This window comes from Coregonus clupeaformis, chromosome 11 (assembly GCF_020615455.1).
Source record: "Coregonus clupeaformis isolate EN_2021a chromosome 11, ASM2061545v1, whole genome shotgun sequence".
NCBI lineage: Eukaryota > Metazoa > Chordata > Actinopteri > Salmoniformes > Salmonidae > Coregonus > Coregonus clupeaformis.
Genome location: NC_059202.1, coordinates 3691550 through 3716843, shown reverse-complemented (window position 1 = coordinate 3716843; position 25294 = coordinate 3691550). Strand labels below are relative to the sequence as shown.

Below are 25294 nucleotides of genomic sequence, written 5' to 3'. Positions count from 1 at the left end.
GATTGAGGTCCTGAATTTACAAAAAGAGCTGCAAATTCAGAAACAGAAACTCCTTCAGGGAAACAAATGCCCACTGTGTAAAGAATGCTGATCTTTTTATTTATTTAAACAATTATTTATTAAAACAATCCTTTCCCAAGCAATTTGGTGTCCTCCAGTCTTGTCCACACTCTTGTGTTCTGGTGCTTCCAGTTCCACCATGTATGGTATTAAGAATAACACAGTCTTAATAATTTATTTTAATACAGATAGCCTAATTAGGAATTGTACGTGTCTATCAAAATATAATATTGCTTTTTACATGTTACCAATGTTACATTATACACACCTTAGGCTGCAAAATGGTTCTCAATCAAGGTTCTCCTCACAGCGTTCCCATTTGCACTGCCAGCATGTTGCACCTGGCCATCTTCTTCATTCTCCTGAGGTAGGTCCTCCTCAGTCTCCTGCCAAAGTTATAGAGAACTGCCACTGCAATAATGATTTCAGTGTATTGTCCATCTTCGTGCGGAGCACCTCCTGTAGCCACAGGAATATTTTTTTCCACACTCCAAAAACTCTCTATGAGACATCTTGCCAGGATATGAGAGGTGTTTTATTCTCTCTCTTCAGGAGTCTGGGGGTTTAAAAGGGGAGTGCTAAGGTACCCACGACAGGCATATCCATTGTCACCTAGTAGGTGGCCTTCATAAGCCCCCCTTTCCAGCATTGCACACAGACAACTATTGTCAAAGATTCTGCTGTCATGGGTGGATCCTGGCCATCTCGCTACGATGTTGGTGAGCTGACCTTTGACATCACAGACAGCTTGCACGTTGATGGAGCAGTAACCTTTCTGATTACGGAATAGTTCTCCATTCTCACCACCAGGGTTGGGAATTGGAATGTGTGTACAGTCAATTGCCCCTAGTACACCTGGGAATCTAGCTCTCCTGTAAAATCCAGCTGCTGTTTCCTCTGTAGGACTGAACCTTATATACTGATTCTTCAGACTGGCAATAGCACTGGACACTGACTACAATCCTGCAGACGGTTGACTTGTGGAGTCCAAAAAGGTCGCCATCCATGATCTGGAAACATCCAGTTGCGTAGAACCGTAGGGCCACCAGGAGCTGAAATAGTGGGGGTACTGCCGCGTTCCTATCACTCCCATGCTTAATGGTTGGTCCAGCCTTTCTTTCCAGTTGCATCACACAGTCCTTGGAGAAGCAGTATCGCCTTGAAAACTCATCATTATCATAAAATTCAACAGGATTTAACCTGTCTGTAATTATTTGTCGTTTTGGTCTCTCCACAGTAGATATGCTGCCATTGTATCAGTTAAACCACCTCAAGTGGCAGTTTAGAATTCATCTCCAATCTAAATGTATATTCTTATTTTATTTTTATTGAGCAACATGCTTAAAATTAATCTAGATTTAAAGTGAAAACTAAACTTAGATTAGAGGAATAATTTATTTCAACTAGGATTAATTTAAAAACTAGGTTTAAAATTTCATGCAACAAGATTAATAGATAAACCTTGATTTAACCCAGTTTAAGAGTTAATCCATGTTGGTGCAACCCACCCTTTACTCTCAATAGTAAGTTGAGACCCAGACTGAGTTCCTAAAAAAATGTTTAAGTATAAAATAAAAACGTTTCCCTAGCGACCGCTTATGTCGCTTATCCCTGGGGCCGGCTCTGCCTTTGCCTTATCTTTAAGATGCAAGGGAGGACAGATGAGAGGGGAAAATAGTAGTACAAGAGTCAAGATGGAGGCTGGCAGTGTAGAAGCTGTAGATTGTGAGCTATGATAGAGCAACTAATGTGAAATTGAATTGAAATGGTTGGTTGACAAATGTCACCCTGTCAGACAAATGTCCTGCTGGTTACGGATCAGAGGGTAAATAAAAAAAGATAAATTGCACAGCTACAAAATACAGAGTACACAGGCCAGAACTATTTTCTATATGATAGAATAAACTATGTTAGGGGAACAAAAGAAAAGCCCTGGATATACAGTAATGTAGCTCTTTGTATTTATGACTTCAATAACAAACAGTCCGCGCTTCTTTTGAAATTGCTGCTTTTTCATCAACCTTTGGTGTCAATTAGTAGTGTACAAAGCATTCCACACACTGCACAGGGCTCATTCTGTTAATAAGCGAGGACATTGATGAGCTAAAAGCAGTGGTGTAAAGTACTTAAGTTAAAATACTTGAAAGTACTACCTTAGTAGTTTTTTGGGGTATCTGTACTTTACTATTGATATTTTTGACTACTTTTACTTTTACTTCACTGCATTCCTAAAGATAATTATGTACTTTTTACTCCATACATTTCCCCTGACACCCAAAAGTTACATTTTGAATGCTTAGCAGGACAGGAAAATTGTCTAATTCCCACACTTATCAAGAGAACATTCCTTGTCATCCCTACTGCCTCTGATCTGGCAGACTCACTAAACACCTGCTTTGTTTGTAAATGACGTCTGAGTGTTGGAGCGTGCCCCTGGCTATCCGCAAAAAAATAAAATGGCGTCGTCTGGTTTGCTTAATATAAGGATTTTGAAATGATTTATACTTTTACTTTTACTTTTGATACTTAAGTATATTTTAGCAATTACATTTGCTTTTGATACTTAAGTATATTTAAAACTAAATACTTTTAGACTTTTACTCAAGTAGGATTTTACTGGGTGACTTTCACTTTTACTTGAGTCATTTTCTATTAAGGTATCTTTACTTTTACTCAAGTACGACAATTGGATACTTTTTCCACCACTCGCTAAAAGTACACCTGTATATTAGGAGTACCGTGAAAGCCCAAGGAGAAAACTATGAAGTAAATTACAAAGGGTCACCTTTCTGGCTGTCAATGACAAAGTTCCCCTCCTCGTTGCCAGCTGTAACTGAGTACACTATTCCATCACCGTCTGGGTCCTTAGCCAGTACCGTTGCAACTAGTGTGTTGGGGCCAGCGTCCTCTGAGACAAAGGTCCGATAGCTGAAAATCATTGTGTACAACAACAATACAGACATAAGCACACAGACATGAACACAGACATCTTTATATATGTGTGTGTGTAGACACGCATGTGCACACACACACACACACACACACACACACACACACACACACACACACACACACACACACACACACACACACACACACACACACACACTGTGTGTGACTGTATCAATTACACAGTCCAAGCAGCAGCAGACTGGTTATGGTTATGAGCCTGGCTTTGCCTGCCACTTTGATTTAACTACTCTGAGCCTGCCTGGTCAAAGACAAATGATCATGTCTGCTGGGATGTTGAACTCATTGAACAAATGGGCCTTTCACATAGCCAGCCAACTCTGTGCCATTTGATCAAGTGCCTTTTAAAATGTCAACAGTGATTTGCTTGCTGTGTGGTGTTGGGCACTGGGATACTCAGCCAGTAACAAGAGAGTAATAGACTGGTAGAGTGGGATGATGGGGTAGAGAGGCTTGTTCAATTTGATGGGAGAGGAGAGAGAGATGGAGAGAGAGAGAGAGAGAGAGAGAGAGAGAGAGAGAGGGGGGTTCGGTGGGCAAGACATGTTGGAGGAAGAGTGTGTAATGAAACGGTCAGTGATATGTGGAAGAAAGATGGGGATAGAGAGACGGAAAGAAAGATAAATGATAGACTCGTCAGCAGAACACGGTCGTGTGTGTGTTACAGAAGGACGCTGATGGGTGATTCATCTCCGCCAGCTGTGGCAGTCGCCGTGGCAACATGAGTGGCCTGTAATCTGTCACCCGGCTCAAAGGGTTCTTCACGCGCCTCCAGACGTGACCACTCAGGCATCTCTCCACTGAGTATCACTCCTGTTATCCTCAATGTATCTCTTCCTCTTTCACACTGATCTAAGGAGACGAAACGAGGCCACACAGAACATATCTTGTCTGACTGACTGACTGTCTGTCTGCCCGTCTGTATGTCTGCCTGTCTGTCCATCTGTTCCCTGAGGTGACACCTGGAAATGACAGGGCCTCTTAGATGTGCTGGCGCTCTAGCGAAGGTCTCTGTCACATGACTGGCAGTACAAGGCCTGAGTCACTCAGACGAATGAACGCAGCCAGCCCACGTGAACATTTTCAAAACTGTCACCCACCCCCCCTCAGCTTTCCAAATAGACTTTCACACCCTCTATACATTTTCTATTCATGTTGATATATATCTGTATGGTGTTACCCCATAGAGCAAAGCTTAATTGGGAAGGGTGTAATCTGTGTGATGTTTTTTTGATATACAGTGTATTCGGAAAGTCTTCAGACCCCTTGACTTTTTCCACATTTTGTTACGTTACAGCCTTATTCTAAAATTTATATATTCGTTTTTCCCCCTCATCAATCTACACACAATAACCTATAATGACAGGTTTTTAGAAATCTTTGCAATTTTATAACAATAAATAAAAATGGAAATATTACATTTACATAAGTATTCAGACCCTTAACTCAGTACTTTGTTGAAGCACCTTTGGCAACGATCACAGCCTCGCGTCTTCTTGGATATGATGCTACAAGCTTGCCACACCTGTATTTGGGGAGTTTCTCCCATTCTTCTCTGCAGATCCTCTCAGGCTCTGTCAGGTTGGAAGGGGAGTGTTGCTGCACAGCTATTTTCAGGTCTCTCCAGAGATGTTCGATCAGGTTCAAGTCCGGGCTCTGGCTGGGCCACTCAAGGACATTCAGAGACTTGTCTCGAAGCCACTCCTGCATTGTCTTGGCTGTGTGCTTAGGGTCGTTGTCCTGTTGGGAGGTGAACCTTCACCCCAGTCTGAGGTCCTGAGCACTCTGAAGCAGGTTTTCATCAAGGATCTCTCTGTACTTTGCTCCATTCATCTTTCCCTCGATCCTGACTAGTCTCCCAGTCCCTGCCGCTGAAAAACATCCCCACAGCATGATGATGCCACCCCCATGCTTCACCGTAGGGATGGTGCAAGGTTTCCTCCAGACGTGACGCTTGGCATTCAGGCCAAAGAGTTCGATCTTGGTTTCATCAGACCAGAGAATCTTGTTTCTCATGGTCTGAGAGTCCTTTAGATGCCTTTTAGCAAACTCCAAGTGGGCTGTCATGTGCCTTTTACTGAGGAGTGGCTTCCGTCTGGCCACTCTACCATAAAGGCCTGATTGGTGGAGTGCTGCAGAGATGGTTGTCCTTCTGGAAGGTTCTCCCATCTCCACAGAAGAGCTCTGGAGCTCTGTCAGAGTGACCATCGGGTCCCCCGAATACTCAGTTTGGCCGGGCGGCCAGCTCTAGGAAGAGTCTTGGTGGTTCCAAACATCTTCCATTTAAGAATGATTGAGGCCACTGTATTCTTGGGGACATTCAATGCTGCAGAATTTTTTTGGCACCCTTCCCCAGATCTGTGCCTCAACACAATCTTGTCTCGCAGCTCTACAGACAATTCCTTCGATCTCATGGCTTGGTTTTTGCTCTGACATCAAATCAAATCAAATATTATTTGGTGTCACACGCGTCAAATACAACAGGTGTAGATCTTACAGTGAAATGCTTACTTACAAGCCCTTAACCAACAATGCAGTTTTAAGAAAGAATACCTAAATAAATAAGAAATAAAAGTAACAAATAATTAAAGGGCAGCAGTAAAAATAACAATAGCGAGGCTATATACAGGGGGTACCGGTACCGAGTCAATGTGCGGGGGTACCGGTTAGTTGAGGTAATTGAGGTAATACGTACATGACTGTGTGACTTTATATAGACAGGTGTGTGCCTTTCCGAATCATGTTCAATCAATTGAATTTACCACAGGTGGACTCTAATCAAGTTGTAGAAACATCTCAAGGATGATCAATGGAAACAGGATACACCTGAGCTCAATTTCGAGTCTCATAGCAAAGGGTCTGAATACTTTTTTACAAATTTGCTAAAATGTAGTTTTGTCATTATGGTGTGTTGTGTGTAGATGAGAAGAAAATATATATTTCATAAATTTTTTAACAAGGCTGTAATGTAACAAAATGTGGAAAAAGGGAAGTTGTCTGAATACTTTCTGAACGCACTGTAATTATGTGCGGTATATTAGCAACACATCTAGTCAAGTGTATCAATTGATCTTTTAAATCTGTCACTACTACTACCATTATAGAATACCACTTCACCATGCAGCTAAAATGAGGGGATTTTAGCCTCATCATAATCCTAGTAAACTGGACTGCTGACGGAGGGGAGAGGGTTTGTAGCTCAATATTATAGTATAAACTGGGCTACTGGTGTTGGGGGAGGGGGTTGTAGTCAATGTTCCGTATCCCTATATGCCGTATCCCTATATGCAAATAGACCATTGCCATATATGGATCTGTGCCATTCACTTTGAACTGGACTGTGTTTACAGCATGAGTGGTCACTAGTAGCTGCATGTAGCCAAGTGTGTACATTTGTTCATATTCTTTGCTAGTTAGTGAGTTATTAGCCCAGTTATAGCACATTTCTAGTCAGCAATGGGGGAGTGGTTGCTTTCTATGAGCACAAAAAGTGTGCATTTCTAGCCATCTTTGAAAAGCAAGTCAGGTAAATAGCTTTTTTTCTCTAATTTTTTCTCTAATTTTTTTCTCTATTTTGAGACAGGCTTGAATAAGCTTAGTAGCCAACAGGTAGAGGGTAGCATAATTTGTCTAATTCTCTGTAATATGTAATATGGTATGGGAATAATAAGGACTTTTCTTTTGTAAAGTGGTTTCTTGCATCAAACAACACAACATTTTCAGTCACCTTGTCTGAAGGACAAGTGGATAAACAGGTTAATGTCAAGCCCTGCATGTTTTTTTCAAAAGTCTCATGGAATGTAGGCCTACATTGAACACCACATATTGGCTGCTACTGTAGGCTGAATGATAGAACAGCTATTTCCATTTAAAAATGTTATGGGATGCATTTTCTCCATAGTTTGTTATGGTAGGCCACTCTGATAGGCCTACATTATGATCAAATATCCACACTAGCCTACTTGGCCACTGTTATAACTGTAGCTTAAAGCGGGTACAGCCTCAGTGTGCCAGAAGTTGCACAGAATTTTCACAACGTTCAAGTTTGCGCTCAGCAGACGTGAAATTTGCTCAGTGCTGAAAAAATGTTGAACATTGGTTGTAGTTCAACAGTATAGTATAAACTGGGCTACTGGTGTTGGGGGAGGGGTTGTAGTTCAATAGTATACCGGCAGTATATACTAGGCTACTGATGGAGGGGGTTGTAGTTCAATAGTATAGAAGATACTAGACTACTGATGGAGGGGGTTGTCGTTCAATAGTATAGTAGATACTAGACTACTGATGTTGTGCGAGGGTGGGGTTATGGGGGTTAAAGTCTGCATCAGTAGATCCACTCACACAGTCTGGGAGAACTCGGGGGCCTGGTCGTTGACATTGGCCATGCGGAGGCGGATGGTGGCGGTGCCAGAGTGAGGCTCCTCCCCGTTATCCACCGCCATCACCACAAACTCATACAGGTGGTTGGGCCTCTCGTAGTCCAGACGGCCCTTAGGGAAGATGGTGCCGTGGGCTGAAATGCTGAAGTCTGGGCTTAGAGAGTAGTAGGTGAGTTCCGCATTCAACCCTGAGTCACAGTCACTGGCTAACACTGTGGGAGAGATACAGGATATGAACACACTGGTCATATTCATTAGGCACCAAAAAGAAAAGAAAACTAGCTGAAGCTAGTTTCCATTTTCCGTTGCAAAGCGTTTTGCTATGGTGTGCCCTAATGAATGCGACCCTGGTCTCTAAGATAAGTCTGAAGGAGAAAGCTGATGAATCTGTTGGCATGTGTCTGGATCGTTGTCTTTTTATGTCGTATTACAGACAATTGACAACTCCTAAAGCTGCATATCAGCACCCATTCATTGCTGCAACAACAGTTCCAGGAACTCAACAGCAACTCGATTAATTGTGACTCGTTGTGACCCTGTATAACCAATCTAAATTAGAGTAAAGAGGTCACAGAATGTTCTGATTATTACACACACACACACACACACACATACTAGGAAGACAAAGCTGCATTTTCATCTCACCCTGCAGGAGAGAGGTTGCTGTGGTTACTGTCTCAGGGACTTCATCAACACTGTAAATGGACTGGAGAAATTCTGGGACACAGTCGTTCTCATCCGTTATCACTACCTGGACCTGCTCAGGGGAAAGGGGAGAGAGAAGAGTGGGATGAGGAGGGAAAGAAAACAGGGAAAGATGGAAAGGAGGGAGACAAGAGGGAGAGGAGATGAGAAAAGAAAGAGGGGGAGAGGGGACATAACTCAAATCATTCTACAACTAGGAGACAGGAACTGCTGAAAATAAAAAAAATTGCCCGCGCTACAGATGGCTATATAGGACCGCTAATACAGGACCACTAAAGGCCCAGTGCACTACTTTTGTGAGATTTTTTTAAAAAATGTTTTTTTTATTCCGTTTTTGTAATAATTCTGATTTTTCAGGGGGTGCTGGAGCACCTTCAGCACCCTTACTTCCCGCGGCCATGATTGGAAGTTAACTCAACAGGAATGCTATTGGTCAATAAATAGTTTTCATCCAAACAGGTCAGATGCTTATAAAAGGGTCTTAGCTTCATTGTCTCTTTCTCTATCTGTTTTGTTCCTGACCTGCGCTGGTGAGATACACTCTCTCTCTTTCTCTCTCTACCTCAGGGACTCTTTCAGGCTATGACTTCTCTCCCTCTCTCCCTCTCTGATCATGCCTAGAATAATGCCTTGTAATGCTTGTTATTGCTTTGTAACTTAAGCCTTGTATGTGAATCCATTCATTTTTACAAAGTAATTAAATGTACTTGTATTTAGAATTCTATTCTCAGACATTTCTTGAGTGTCTGTTAGTGTAACTCAACTATAGTCTCTTGCATATTGCTAAATAATCTTTATGGAGTCAGACGACTAATTTAATAGACTTTGTTAACATTTAATTGCATAGTCTTCTTACGGGTCGCATGTGAGGTATACAGTACATTACAGTATATACACATATCAAATATTACCCCACTACAATGTCTCTATGTATCAAAATAGACTCAAAATGACTGGTATTTCGTCAGGATCATTATAAGATGATAATAACTAATTATTATGTATAATTACTTTACTTTACTTAAAGCCTGTATAATACCCGCAGGCTTTAAGTAAAGGGTTGCTGAAATGTCATACTGGTAGGAGAAAAACTTGAGCTAAATTGCACTGTAGTTTCTAAAAGTTGCCACCTCAACATTTCCTTTATCTTCCAGCTCATGAGTTCTGCTTTTAAAATAGAAATGTTCCCGGGCTGTCTTTTTGGCTGAGCAAGGCCCTTAGCCCTGCATCTGAAACTCCCTCTCCCTCTCTCTCCCTCTCTCTCTCTTTCTCTCTTTCTCCCTGTGTCACCGTCAGAGTGTAAAGTGTGAAGTGACAGCTGAGTAATAGCACTGAAATAGCTGGAATAGGTTTCCCTCAAGCCGACACTACACCCAGCAGACTCAGTCAGGCCTAAAGTTCTGTTTTCTAACTGGGGAATGTGAAATAAATGTGTGACGTGATAATTCGATGATAAAATCATTAAATAAATAATTTAGAGGGTTAAAATCAATTCTGGCAAGCAGACTGACTTCCAGACAGAATTCTACACCAAGATGACTGTCTGATTTAGTCAACTTCATGGTTGTTTTAGCTTTGCTAGACACCTCTTTGACGTGCCAGTCTTTACTATACATAAAACACTGAGACATACACTACCGGTCAAAGGTTTTAGAACACCTACTCATTCAAGGGTTTTTCTTAATTTTTTACTATTTTCTACATTGTAGAATAATAGTGAAGACATCAAAACTATGAAATAACACATATGGAATCATGTAGTAACCAAAAAAGTGTTAAACAAAAAAATTATATATATATATATATTATATTTGAGATTCTTCAAATAGCAACCCTTTGCCTTGATGACAGCTTTGCACACTCTTGGCATTCTCTCAACCAGCTTCACCTGGAATGCTTTTCCAACAGTCTTGAAGGAGTTCCCACATATGCTGAGCACTTGTTTGCTGCTTTTCCTTCACTCTGCAGTCCAACTCATCCCAAACCATCTCAATTTGGTTGAGGTCGGGGGATTGTGGAGGCCAGGTCATCTGATGCAGCACTCCATCACTCTCCTTCTTGGTAAAATAGCCCTTAAACAGCCTGGAGGTGTGTTTTGGGTCATTGTCCTTGAAAACACCCCTAGCCCCCCATGTAGCTCAGTTGGTAGAGCATGGCGTTTGAAACGCCAGGGTTGTGGGTTCGATTCCCACAGGGGTCCAGTATGAAAATGTATGCACTCACTAACTGTAAGTTGCTCTGGATAAGAGCGTCTGCTAAATGACTAAAATGTCAATGTAAAAACAAATGATAGTCCCACTAAGCTCAAACCAGATGGGATGGCGTATCACTGTGGTAGCCATGCTGGTTAAGTGTGTCTTGAATTCTAAATAGATCACAGACAGTGTCACCAGCAAAGTACCCCCATATCATAACACCTCCTCCTCCATGCTTTACGGTGGTAACTACACATGCGGAGATCATCTGTTCAAGACACGGCAGTTGGAACCAAAAATCTCAAATTTGGACAAATTTCCACCGGTCTAATGTCCATTGCTTGTGTTTCTTGGCCCAAGCAAGTCTCTTCTTATTATTGGTGTCCTTTAGTAGTGGTTTCTTTGCAGCAATTCGACCATGAAGGCCTGATTCACACAGTCTCCTCTGAACAGTTGATGTTGAGATGTGTCTGTGACTTGAACTCTGTGAAGCATTTATTTGGGCTGCAATTTCTGAGGCTGGTAATGCTAATGAACTTATCAGCAGAGGTAACTCTGGGTCTTCCATTCATGTGGCGGTCCTCATGAGTGCCAGTTTCATCATAGCACTTGATGGTTTTTGTGACTGCACTTGAAAAACGTTAACATTTCTTGAAATGTTCCGTATTGACTGACCTTCATGTCTTAAAGTAATGATGGACTGTCATTTCTCTTTGCTTATTTGAGCTGTTCTTGCCATAATATGGACTTGGTCTTTTACCAAATAGGGATATCTTCTGTATACCACCCCTACCTTGTCACAACACAACTGATTGGCTCAAATGCATTAAGAAGGAAATAGATTCCACAAATTAACTTTTAAGAAGGCACACCTGTTAATTGAAATGCATTCTATGTGACTACCTCATGAAGCTGGTTGAGAGAATGCCAAGAGTGTGCAAAGCTGTCATCAAGGCAAAGGGTGGCTATTTGAAGAATCTCAAATATAAAATATATTTTGATTTGTTTAACACTTTTTTGGTGACTATATGATTCCATATATGTTATTTCATAGTTTTGATGTCTTCACTATTATTCTACAATGTACAAAATAGTAAAAATAAAGAAAAACCTGAGTAGGTGTAGTAAAACATTTGACCGGTAGTGTAGTTAAGAAAGAAGTGTGACAAATTGGAGATTAAGCTGCCCAGACCGACTGTAGTCTCACAATGCCATCCTTCCAAGTCTCGTTCATTACTGGAACCAATGTGAGGAAGTCTGAAAATCAAAGCTAGACCAACCCCAACACACACACAAACATACACACACACAAACACACACACACTCCATCACTAACCTCTATGGCGCTGCTGAGGCCCCCTGTCCCTTCGCTGGCCCTGACCATGAGGAGGTAGCGTCTCTGGTCATTCTCATAGTCTAGCGTGCGGGTCAGGCTGATTTCCCCTGTCTCCTGCTGCATTCTGAACAGGCTGCTGGGGTTGATCAGCAGGCTGTAGCTGATTGGCTGCTTCTGGAAGGAGATGGCGAACATCACCAGGAAGCTAAAGGAGACAGAAATATGTCACTAACAGTATGCTAATAGTGTAGTATGCTACAATTCACCAACAAAAAAGTATACTCCAGTAGTGGACCAAAGTAAGTTAAGTTGTGCTGCTGCGCGACCCAGGCTGTTCCCGATGTTGCTCTTTGTCTGATGTCGGAATGTGTGATATTCAAAATAAATCCCTAATTCCCAAACAGAGTTTAAGTGCAATGTCTATGAGCATGTGTGCATGTGTGTGTGTGTGTGTGTGTGTGTGTGTGTGTGTGTGTGTGTGAGTGTGTGTGCATGCGTGCGTGCGTTCTAACTTGTTTTAACATGTTGAGTGTGTGTACATCCAGCCTGGCCCCAGATCTGTTTGTGCTCTTGACAACTCCATTGCTGCCATTGTCAAGCCATGTTTGGCTTGACAATGAGTAACAAGGAGTTTGAGTGATAGCACAAACAGATCTGGGGCCATGTGGTGTGTGTCTACACCTATACACTCCCAGTACTCACGGCTGTCCCTCGGGGGTGTTCTCAGGTATGGAGATGGCGTAGGATGCATTGGTGAACTGTGGTGCTCTGGGTCCTGCTATGACAGACACCATGGCCGGAGCGCTGCGACTGCCCAGCCTGTCAAAGGCCACCACACTCAGCAGATACTCCCTGCCTCTCTGCAGGGGGAGACCTGTGGTCAAGATGTGACCACTCTTCTTGTCCACCGCAAAGCAGCCATCACCGCCTGTAAGGTACAGTACATCAATCAGTCAATACATATTAATTTATTAATCAATGAATCAATCAGATTTATTTGTAAAGCCCCTTTTACATCACAATGTGCATTTAGAGTAACATGTACAGTACAATAGTACAGTATTAGTAGAGTAGAGTACAGCTTTATTGTTATAGAAGGCTCTGGACTACAGTTTAGCTACAGTAGAGTACAGTACAGAACAGTCAAGCAAGGGAGACAGATGGATAGACTGATCATACTGAGGATAATCTATCCATTTTATATGCATTCATATACACAAGTACACATGTACAGTACAGTAGATTCAGAGCATGCGCTGACCAACTGGCAAGTGTCTTCACTGACATTTTCAACCTCTCCCTGACCGAGTCTGTAATACCTACATGTTTCAAGCAGACCACCATAGTCCCTGTGCCCAAGAAAGCGAAGGTCACCTGCCTAAATGACTACCGCCCCATAGCACTTACGTCGGTAGCCATGAAGTGCTTTGAAAGGCTGGTCATGGCTCACATCAACACCATCATCCCGGTAACCCTAGACCCACTCCAATTCGCATACCGCCCCAACAGATCCACATATGACGCAATCTCAATCACACTCCACACTGCCCTTTCCCACCTGGACATGCTGGATGCTGTTCATTGACTACAGCTCGGCGTTCAACACCATAGTGCCCACAAAGCTCATCACTAAGCTAAGGACCCTGGGACTAAACACCTCCCTCTGCAACTGGATCCTGGACTTCCTGACGGGCTGCCCCCAGGTGGTAAGGGTAGGCAACAACACATCTGCCACGCTGATCCTCAACACGGGGGCCCTTCAGGGGTGCGTGCTCAGTCCTCTCCTGTACTCCCTGTTCACCCATGACTGCGTGGCCAAGCACGACTCCAACACCATCATTAAGTTTGCTGACGACACAACAGTGGTAGGCCTGATCACCGACAACGATGAGACAGCCTATAGGGAGGAGGTCAGAGACCTGGCAGTGTGGTGCCAGGACAACAACCTCTCCCTCAACGTGAGTAAGACAAAGGAGCTGATCGTGGACTACAGGAAAAGGGCCGAACACGACCCCATTCACATCGACAGGGCTGTAGTGGAGCGGGTCGAGAGCTTCAAGTTCCTTGGTGTCCACATCACCAACAAACTAACATGGTCCAAGCACACCAAGACAGTCGTGAAGAGGGCATGACAACACCTTTTCCCCCTCAGGAGACTGAAAAGATTTGGCATGGGTCCCCAGATCCTCAAAAAGTTATACAGCTGCACCATCGAGAGCATCCTGACTGGTTGCATCACCGCCTGGTATGGCAACTGCTCGGCATCCGACCATAAGGTGCTACAGAGGGTAGTGCGTATGGCCCAGTACATCACTGGGGCCAAGCTTCCTGCCATCCAGGACCTGTATACTAGGTGGTGTCAGAGGAAGGCCCAAAAAATGGTCAAAGACTCCAGTCACCCAAGTCATAGACTGTTCTCTCTGCTACCGCATGACAAGCGGTACCGGAGCATCAAGTCTAGGTCCAAAAGGCTCCTTAACAGCTTCTACCCCCAAGCCATAAGACTGCTGAACAATTAATAAAATGGCCACCCAGACTATTTACATTGACACCCCCCCACCCCCCCTCCCTTGGTTTTTACACTTCTGCTACTCGCTGTTTATTATTTATGCATAGTCACTTTACCCCTACCTACATGTACAAATTACCTCGACTAACCTGTACCCCCGCACATTGACTCTGTACCGGTATCCCCTGTATATAGCCTAGTTTTTGTTATTTTATTGTGTTGCTTTTTATTAAATGTTTTACTCCAGTTTATTTAGTAAATATTTTCTTAACTCTATTTCTTGAACTGCATTGTTGGTTGAGGGCTTGTAAGTAAGCAATTCATGTTGTATTCGGCGCATGTGAAAAATAAAATTTGTTTTGATTTAGAGTATAGTAGAGTACAGAACAGAACAGTCAAGCAAGGGAGACAGATGGAGAGACTGAACATATACTGAGGAGAATATTTTTTTAAACTTTCCGTTAATACACGGTCGGTAGCAACATCCTTGTCTTGTCTTTTTTCTCTGTAAAGTGTGTTGTGTAATGGATGGGAAAGGCACATTTGACTTGACCTGATTTGACTTGACTAGATGAATAGACTGAGGATAATATTTTCATCTAAATGTATACACAGTAGCAACATCCTGGTCCTAGTCTTGTTCGCCAACTGTAAACCCTGGCAAGTACAGTACAGTACAGTACAGTAAGGCTACCAACACCCACACTGTATACAATGAGGTCAAATGTAAGTTAGCAGACCTCGCTGGTGCCCAAGAGCCGGGCTATCATCCTCTTTAGATGGAGTTAAACCTCTGGAATGTTTGAAGGATTAAATACAAAAACTCATGTAAAAAATCGGATTAAAAAATATTGGCTGTTGATTTCCATTTAGCTTGTACCACTTGGGGCTCATCTGATGTCAGTGCTTAGTTACAATTCATCTTCAACATCTGTTTGAGGAGAATGAGGAACAATCCACTCAAAAAGTGGTACTAGTGGGTTTGAATACTGTTGGACTAGGGTTTATCTGCGTTAGTGGTAGTGCACTGAGTTAATGCAGGTCAGAGAAGAGTGGCAGATGGATTGTGATCCCATGGAACAAGATTAGCCCAGCCCCCCACTTCCTGATATATCAACAAACCAGACACCCCCCTACACTCCCCCCTCAGCAGGGGCTCCACAGACGTAACAGATCTTTTGGCTGGCCCACTGTGTCACACACATCTCTTTCTTACCATCAGCCAGGAAGTACTCCACTTCGCCGCTACTGCCCTCATCCCCGTCGCGAGCGTGGAGCGGGTACACCAGCGTCCCAGGGGGGGCCTCGGGGGACACCATGGCCAGGTAGGGGTAAGGCTCCATGGCCCACTCGGGGACGTTGTCGTTGACATCTGTCACCCTCAGCTTCACCTTGGTCAGGTACCAGTCAGGCCCTGGGGGAAGAGAGGGGAGGAGAGAGATAGTAAGTAAATTGAAGAGACTAGACCATAGAAAGGAAATACTGTACCTCCTACTTTACTTCCTTATTATGGGTACACTCAATATGGCCGCCAATCCACCCATCATAGACAAATTGACAGGGATTCCCATTCCAATCATTCTATTTCTAGGAGATGAACACACTAGAATCCTCATCAAAATTAGTGCAGTCTGATGAGGGCTACATAACAACAGTATCCCTCATACCATTCTCTAAGGGATTCTTGCCCAACATGACTAAAGACTTTTCTAAGATGTCACAATCCCACCATGGTGAGGAGGCTTTTTTCCACTCCAAGAGAGATGCCAGCCCAGCAGACTTCCAGACACCCTGCCTCCCCTGGGAGAGTAGCCCAGCCAGGCTAGAGATGATCTTCCCTGGCCCAGCAAAGCCTCTGTGATCCCTCAGGAGCATGGAGATAACACCACACGACCAAAGGCGCATTGTCACCTGCACACTGCTACTGCCATGCTCCTGCCACACTGTAGTGAATAAGAAGATTCCTGCAATCTAATTATCACCTGCTCTTTCACCACGGCAGGGAGGAATACAGTGTGAGAGAGAGAGAGAGAGAGAGAGAGAGAGAGAGAGAGAGAGAGAGAGAGAGAGAGAGAGAGAGAGAGAGAGAGAGAGAGAGAGAGAGAGAGAGAGAGAGAGAGAGAGAGAGAGAGAGAGAGAGAGAGAGAGCAAGAAACTGTTGTGAAAAGGGCTGAAGAGGCTCATTGTTCAGAGCTGAAACTGAGACTAGACAGCCCAGCACATTCAAACAATGGGTATGCTGAATATAGAATCATGGATGCTATGCCATTGTCAGGAAATTAAACTGTTTGAAGGCTCAGCACTTTATACAGATATTGAGATATTAAGACTAGGATATTGACATATTGACAGACTCATCAAATGGCACCAATTAAATCCACCTCTATGGGACGATTACGCTCTCCTCAGTTGTTCTTTGTTTCATCTTAGCGAGGTTAGATAGCTATATTCCCACCCAAGTTTCCTCGAGGTCAAAGGAGGCCGAGGATTTGTCTAAAACCTATTAACAGCACTCCTATGTCTGACTTCGGGCTATAAACGTGCCTCCTGATCTTTGACAATCTTAACAACTGATGCATTAAGTAAACAGGAAGTAGCTACTGGCTTTCACCATCACTGGTGAAAGTGACAATTAACCATTGTAGTTACACTGAGTGTACAAAACATTAAGCACACCTGCTCTTTCCATGACAGACTGACCAGATGAATCCAGGTGAAAGCTATGATCCCTTATTGATATCACTTGTTAAATCCACTTCAATCGGTGTTGATGAAGGGGAGGAGACAGGTTAATGAAGCCTTGAGACATTTGAGACATGGATTGTGTATGTGTGCAATTCAGAAGGTAAATGAGCAAGACATTCAGCCAACTTACATATCTGTAGGAATTGGTGTCAACATTGTTGGGGGGGCGCAACTCAATATTAGGAAGGTGTTCTTAATGTTTTGTACACTCAGTGCATGTCACCTAAACTGACATATTAGTTATGTCACTTTAATGACATTTCAAGTAAGTGTTTTTTACTGTATGATCAATTTAATATTCTATGATGTCAAATTCCAGTGCAACAAAAATAACCAATATTTTTCATATTGTAATACACATTGCCATATGAGAGTCAATACAGTTTTATCTGTGGGGTTGCACAAATCAAATAAATGCTGAAAATGTTTTAAAAAACCAATTTCCCATTTCTTTACCAGGCTTAAGTTTAGCTGGCTTGTGTTCTGTGAAAAACAGAATGCCCTGCACCCCGAGTAGCTAGCTGAGGAGTGTTCTCCACTGAAACACAATAGCTCTAACCTGTGTGACAGCTCTTAAATGGATTGTCAGAGGTATAATAGCACAGAGGCAGAGGCTAGAGGAGAGAATTAATCTAGCTTTGCTACCCTCACTTTGAAGTCTGTTTGTGGAGAAAAGTTCTCCCGGAACAGACGATAGCTCATTTGGATACATGGAACAGTATCATGGGGGCAGAGAAACTCATCAATGTTCAGATTTCAAGTTTGATTTGGCACATGCACAAGTACAGTGACATGCTTAACTTGCAATCCCTACCCAACAGTGCAGTATTCAATATCAAAATAGTATAACTAATACAAATAAAAAAGTATCTGTGGAAATGTTGATCGAGGCAGTTTACGCCAGCTACAGCTCTGTAAAATCGAATTGTTTTGAGTGATGATCACAGATATGTATTTTTTCCAATATGGAAGGTCTAAGATGCACTCTATCAAGGACAAATCATTTAATATTTAGTTCAATATCGTTATTTTGTGATAAGCGAGGGGAGAAAAGGCCGTGCTCTTGCATGTTTGTGCTTATCCCAGCCATGTCTCTTAGCTAATGTTGGTCATGATTTTGCATGGCCGGTTTAATTAGCTCCTTATGGAGCGTCTAATCAGAGCCAAGCCACATAATTACAGACCATCAGGACTAGAATGGTAATGAAGAGCGTGTCAAAGCCGACGTGTGTGAGGCTCCTATGATATATGGCGCTACAAAAGGAGCATTGATAAAAACACCCAGGCTGAAACTGGACGGACAGCGTCACACCTGACTGACACCAAGTGCATTTGATCAAATGACTGTGAGAAGAATCAGTTAAGCCTCCTCTGAATTTAAAAAGCCCATACAAAATATTTACTGTAGGTCAATTGGATGAATACGGTATATTGTGCAGCATCTAATATCTAATTTAGCATCTGCTAAATGGCTGTAATGAAATGTAATGTGATAAATTGGATCGCAGGAATGTCGTTGTGTGCTGTTCCCTCCCCTGTATCCTGCAGTGATGTTGTTGTCACTTCCTGCTGGTAATCCTCTCCATGGGTAGTAGCTATACAGTATAAAGGCTTGCTGGTATAAAACGTTTTCTCAAGTGCTTTTCTCGTAGACTGCCCACGGTACGAGAGGATAATGTGTGTGTGTGTGTGTGTGTGTGTGTGTGTATCTTGATGTGTGTGTTCATGTGTGCATATTATGTGCAATGCAAGGCAGAGAAGCTTAAGAGAACAGAGCAGTATAAGAGAACAGAGCAGTATAAGAGAACAGAGCAGTATAAGAGAACAGAGCAGTATAAGAGAACAGAGCGGTATAAGAGAACAGAGCGGTATAAGAGAACAGAGCGGTATAAGAGAACAGAGCGGTATAAGAGAACAGAGCAGTATAAGAGAACAGAGCAGTATAAGAGAACAGAGCAGTATAATAGAACAGAGCAGTATAAGAGAACAGAGCAGTATAAGAGAACAGAGCAGTATAAGAGAACAGAGCGGTATAAGAGAACAGAGCGGTATAAGAGAACAGAGCGGTATAAGAGAACAGAGCAGTATAAGAGAACAGAGCAGTATAAGAGAACAGAGAGGTATAAGAGAACAGAGCAGTATAAGAGAACAGTACAAGGGGAACAGAACAGCCTAAGCAGTCTATGGCACTACACATAACAAAATACTGCATGACAAAGCCTTCACATACCAGGGATCTGTGCATAGTACACAATGTAGAACAGCACATGAAAACAGCACAGGAGACAACTGTATTGAGATATAACATCTAATTAATTTAAAAGGCTTTACATAATATGGATCCCACGCTGAATTGACTGCTGCTTCTTCGAGCCCATTGTGGGAAAATAAAGCATGCAACAAGTACGCTGAGTGTACGAAACATTAGGAACACATGCTCTTTCCATGACACTGACCAGGTGAATCCAGGTGAAAGCTATGATCCCTTATTGATGTCACTTGTTAAATCAACTTAAACCAGTGTAGATGAAGGGGAGGAGACAAGTTAAAGAAAGATTTTTAAGCCTTGAGACAATTGAGACATGGATTGTGTATGTATGCCATTCAGAATGTGCCTTTGAACGGGGTATGGTAGTAGGTGCCAGGTGCACCAGTTTGAGTGTGTCAAGAACTGCAATGCTGCTGAATTTGTCATGCTTAACAGTTTCCTGTGTGTGTCAAGAATGATCCACCACCCAAAGGACATCCAGACAACTTGACACAACTGTGGGAAGCATTGGAGTCAACATGGACCGGCATCCCTGTGGAACGCGTTCGGCGAATTGAGGCTGTTGTGAGGGCAAAAGAGGGGCAAACTCAATATTAGGAAGGTGTTCCTGGTGTTCTGTACACTTAGTGTATTTCAGTTGGGTACCAAATGAATATAAATTCCATCTGCAAGCTTAAATACCCAATGGCACATCATACCTTTTAGACGTGCTTTTTAGCAGTCCGTGGGTATAAAGTGGATTTCAGCGCAGCAGGGAAGAATGAAGACATTAACCAAATGTGTTAAAGGGCCCCTATTTTAAATCCCCCCACCGTGAGCCTAAAGCACTGTGAGTCCGGACCAGTCAGCATAGGATCAACACACTGAAAGCTGAGAGGACTGAAATCTATTAACTGGAAGATCCATCCTCTGCACACTCTGTACTGTAGTGGCTCAAGGCTTCTGAGGTTCGGACACACACAGATATCCACAGACACATACACACTCACTAACCGTAATCAATTGCGTCCATGCACACACACAAACAAACACACACGTACGCACGTACACACAGACACACACACCAATTAAATGCAATGTCCTGCTTACTAGGTGGCAGGGAAGTTAATCTAAATTCACACATATGGAATATATGACTACAATATCCTCTATGAGAGAATCTAATGTAAAGTCATAAATATTCCTTAGCCTTCTCCTGCTCTCCCTATGGAGGCTCTCTTTATTGTCCTCTGTTGTGTGTTGAGAGGAGAATGGACACTAGCAGTAAGGTGATAGTGGTATTCATCAGGCTCTCTCATCCCTCCAGCTGCTGTTAACACCACACTGGGTCTGAGGTGGATTGGGAACAGTGGTGAGTTCATAGAAGCACTATTCAACTCTAAGAAAAGACTAGAAAAACCACTTCACAACTTCACAACAGAGAGCCAGCAGAGGGTTGCGGCTATAAGGAGAGTGATCTCTCTCTCTCTCTCTCTCTCTCTCTCTCTCTCTCTCTCTCTCTCTCTCTCTCTCTCTCTCTCTCTCTCTCTCTCTCTCTCTCTCTCTCTCTCTCTCTCTCTCTCTCTCTCTCTCTCTTGTCTCGCTTCTCTCTCTCTCCATATTTCCTACTAGCTATTCCCCTTTCTAACCAGAACCAGGGGTATTGTTCATATACCCATTCATCTCTATATGTGGCTGTCAGTTGGTGTTAGAGGCTTTCAGAAGTCTCTCGCTCTCTATGCTGTGGCGGTGCTGCTGTGGTGAAGGGAGGGAGGGGTCATTTCTGTGTTATGATGGTGGTGGTAGCTACAGCAACATAATGATGAGTATGGGGCTGATTTGGAGGCTCCACTCTCAGCAGTGTTCTCAGGCCTAGAATGGGATCATATTGGAGAATAATGGGGTTGCTCTAAAAACAGATGTGGCCTCTCTGGAACTCTCTCACCTCTCACCTCTGACCGACTCCAACACTGAGTCACTGAGGCAGGCTATGCCTCTACCAAACCAACACAACACAACGGGCGCTAGCTAGCATATTCTGCCTTAATCTCGGAAACCCAGAACCAAAATATCAAATAAATGTATCAGCTAGTCACAGATGTTGGGATAGACTTTCCACATCATTTCAATGAAATTACGTTGAACCAACGTAGAATTTATATTTTAGTCATTTAGCAGACGCTCTTATCCAGAGCGACTTACAGTTAGTGAGTGTATACATTTTTCATACTAGCCCCCTGTGGGAATCGAACCCACAATCCTGGCGTTGCAAGCGCCATGCTCTACCAACTGAGCTACAGGAGGGTAGAATAGATGTTGAATTGACGTCTGTGCCTCTACCTAACCAACACAACAGCTGTTAGCTAGCATGCTCTACCAAACCAAAAAAAATGGATGGCTAGCTAGTATCTACACCTTCGGACTGTGCCAGGTAGAGAGATAGGAGCTGTTTAGTCCAAAAAGGCCTAAGTAGCTAACTAGTAGCTAACTTGAGCTATGCACCTAACTCAATATTTACGCAGACATCTCCCATTGACATCTGTGCAAGACTTCTGTTATTCAGAGGTTGTTGTTCCACACACTTATCTCAAGTTAGGATCTGGGGACCTGAGCCTCTTCATGGTGACTATCAGATAGACACATCACTTAGAATCTATCCTGATTCTGTTTGTGCTATTATGCCAACTCCTTGTCACTCATTGTCATGCCAAACAATGGAGTTGTCATTGGCAAGAGCACCAAAAGATCTGGAACCAGGTTACCTCGAATCCTATTAAATTAAGTCAAGCGATGACTGTGTGGTCAAACTGTTACAGGGGAGGATAATAATGTCTGGAACGGAGCAAATTGGATTGGCATCAAACACCAGGTTTGATACCATTCCACTTATTCCACTCCAGCCATTACCACGAGCCCGTCCTCCCCAATTAAGGTGCCACCAACCTCCTGTGCTCCTTAATGGTGTGTGAAATTATTTCAGCTCTCTACTCATTATACGACTTGGAATGCATGATAGCTACACATTTATGGGGGCTGCCAGCGGATTAATTCAATTTCCCATTCACACACGCTCATTATCAAGCACACTGTAACCCTACTGAGGAAGACAGTGAGGCTGAGCAGCACCCTGTGTCCAAAATGGCACCCTGTTCCCTATATAGTGCAATACTTTTGACCAGAGCCCTTGTCAAAAGTAGTGCACTAAATAGGGAATTGGCTGCCATTGCGGACGCACACTCTAACTTTATCTTTGACTGGGCTAATATACGCTGAGTGTGCAAAACATAAAGGACACCTTCCTAATATTGAGTTGCACCCCCATGTCAGGGCATGGACTATACAAGGTGTGGAAAGCGTTCCACAGTGATGCTGGCCCATGTTGACTCCAATGCTTGCCACAGTTGTGTCAAGTTGGTTGGATGTCGTTTGGGAGGTGGACCATTCTTGATACCCAGCAGCGTTGCAGTTCTCCACACAGGCCGGTGCGCCTGGCTAGGGATGGTAAGGTGAGAGTATTACCGCTACACCTGCAGTCACGAGTCATGACCGCAGTCATATTTCACGTGACCGTTTAGTCACGGTAACTAGGCTTCTCCAAGCTCTGATGCTGCTGATGGTCATTAGTAGCCTACCAAACTTGCTAACTGCCTGGTACTCAGCACTCTATTGTCCCTCTAATCACTCTGACATCAATGCAAATGTGATCGAAAATCAAATCAAACACTTCATGAGAGCCCATGAGCTCATGTTGCGCAACAGTTCTATAGGCTATGCAATTGAGTGAGAAACAAGAGTTTTGATGGCCTCTATTAAAAATAGGAGGAGCCCATCAGCTTTCTATATACTAGGCCTACTACTGTATATTTATTTCTCAACTTTCCTAATATTAAGCACATTGCTTCTCTTTACAACAGGAGTATAGCCTACCTGGCTGTCATGAAAATTAACCACAATAAAATCATCCTCAATTCGCTATTTAAGTGCATTGATGACATATATTTTTTCCCCCTGCTCCAGTTCCGAGACAGGTGCATGATAATGGTCCATTCTAAATCAAAACTAATTTCACACATATATTATTTAGTATACGTAAAGACAAGATTAAATCAATGGGTGACAATTGTGTAGCTCAGTTGGTAGAGCATGGCGTTTGCAACGCCAGGGTTGTGGGTTCGTTTCCCACTGGGGACCAGTATGAAAAAATAAATACAAAAATAAATGTATGCACTCACTAGCTGTAAGTCGCTCTGGATAAGAGCGTCTGCTAAATGCCTAAATATTAGCCTATCACTTGTGAATTATATATTATCACTTGTGAATAAGAATCACCTTTTTTTCTCGACTTTTTCAAATCATAGTCCCACACGTCATGTAGACTAGCCCATAGGCCAATATGTTATGATAAGGTTTGTATCACAATTAAAGTGGCCAAATAACTTCTTAAAATTAAGCACATTAATCCACTTTACAACCGGTGTAGAGCCTAACTGGCATACATAGGTGGCGCGTGAGTTTCAAGTTTGGGGAATAACATTTTCACCATAAAAATACACCTTTATAATAAAGCAATAAATGTATAATCGCATTTGTGGTCACTTTTGAGAATGGTGTTTTCTCGTTCCATTCATTGCATTTTGGAACATTCCCGCTTATAGCCTACTGTCGTGTGTGCGCATTGCTGAGCTTATAATGTGAATAAATAACCTAATAGTTTATCAACATTTTAAACTAAATGTTCTAATCTGTTGCATCAGCCTCATTTAAAAGTTTTTTTTTTATGCGAGTGGTTGTAGTAATTTGGGATCTATCGCATCCCACAACTGCGTTTGGAATATTTATTTCTCGCACAGAAGGACAAGTTGACCAATAGAATAGGTCAACTTTTGTACTATGGGGGATAGTAGATTGACATAGGCTAGTGCTTTTGCTGTTCGTTAGGCCTACTCATCTTGTTGGCTGATGAAAAGTAAATGTGGACAGGTCTTCTAACATGTTCAATATGCACCTCGGAATTTGATAAGGAGGACATGTGCAGTTGCATCCCCACTTGTAGCCTACTTCGGAGCTGAGATCCCTGTGAGAAGGACCGATCACGTGACGGGCATTGGCTAGTAAGGCTTTACATGTCTGAGAAAGCCATGTGAGTGAGAGGTGCTTCAGAACATGCAGCCGGGAGTAGGGAATTATAATATTATATTCAGCCCAAGGGTAAAACGGCCACTGGCCGCAAAAGGCATGGATTTCTTTAGGGGGCATTACGGCTCATGCCTCATGCCTTTCATGCGACTTTTTTCAAATCATTATTAGAGTCGCATCATGCAGCCTTAGAATGTATTAGAAATCAAAACATACTGTATAGCCCAAAGTCTGTATCACAACTAAAGTTGCATGAATAACTCTAAATTAAGCATGTAAGAGGACCTGTTTCTTTGTTAACTGCTCAACACAGAATAGCTGCATGTGCGCACTCTCTCAGAAATCGTTTGGAGAAAACATCCTTTCTATTTTATTCAGCTGTGTTCATTATTCTTCATACTATAAAATAATATAAAATAATGCCACGGATTTCGAAGCAAATCTTGTCTGCTAATTGAACTAGCGAAGCCCACAGCCATATGGCATAGACCAATCAGGACAACTCATGCTTTTCCGTTCTTCTGAAATAGACTACATTTTCTTCATATCATGTTTCTTTAGACCTGTCTAAAATAAATAATTGATTTATTGCGATGGTGTAGGCTATATTACATGGATTTATTAGACTTTTTTAAATGTAGATGTTACAAAGGTCTGCATCAGTGGCTTGTAGGCTATGCGTGGAAGCCATGAGATGCTAAATGTGTTTATGTTAATTGACGCAGTTATTTGCTTGACAATCACCGGCTGACAAGATTTCATGACCGCCACAGCCCTACGCCTGGCACCTACTACCATACCCGTTCAAAGGCACTTAATTATTTCGCCTTGCCCATTCACCCTCTGAATGGCACACATACACAATCCATGTCTCAATTGTCTCATGGCTTAAAAATCCTTCTTTAACCTGTCTCCTCCCCTTCATCTACACTGATTGAAGTTGATTTAACAAATGACATCAATAAGGGATCATAGCTTTCATCTGGATTCACCTGGTCAGTCTATGTCACG

General features: G+C 42.8%; 1 protein-coding gene and 1 non-coding gene across 2 annotated transcripts in view; one reads left to right on the top strand and one right to left on the bottom strand.

Moving 5' to 3' along the window:
• The window catches only part of LOC121576983 (neural-cadherin-like), a 132783-nt gene that overhangs the window by 91948 nt on the left and 15541 nt on the right, over positions 1-25294 (bottom strand). Inside the window, exons 2-7 of the mRNA XM_041890635.2 lie at positions 15371-15568; positions 12348-12573; positions 11646-11850; positions 8055-8166; positions 7372-7621; positions 2846-2988 (exon numbers count right to left, since the gene is read on the bottom strand). Coding sequence (XP_041746569.2) covers positions 2846-2988; positions 7372-7621; positions 8055-8166; positions 11646-11850; positions 12348-12573; positions 15371-15568 — 1134 coding nt within the window. The remainder of the gene's footprint in view (positions 1-2845; positions 2989-7371; positions 7622-8054; positions 8167-11645; positions 11851-12347; positions 12574-15370; positions 15569-25294) is intronic.
• trnas-uga lies at positions 10232-10313 on the top strand. Its single transcript has one exon. It is a non-coding gene; the product is annotated as a tRNA-Ser (tRNA).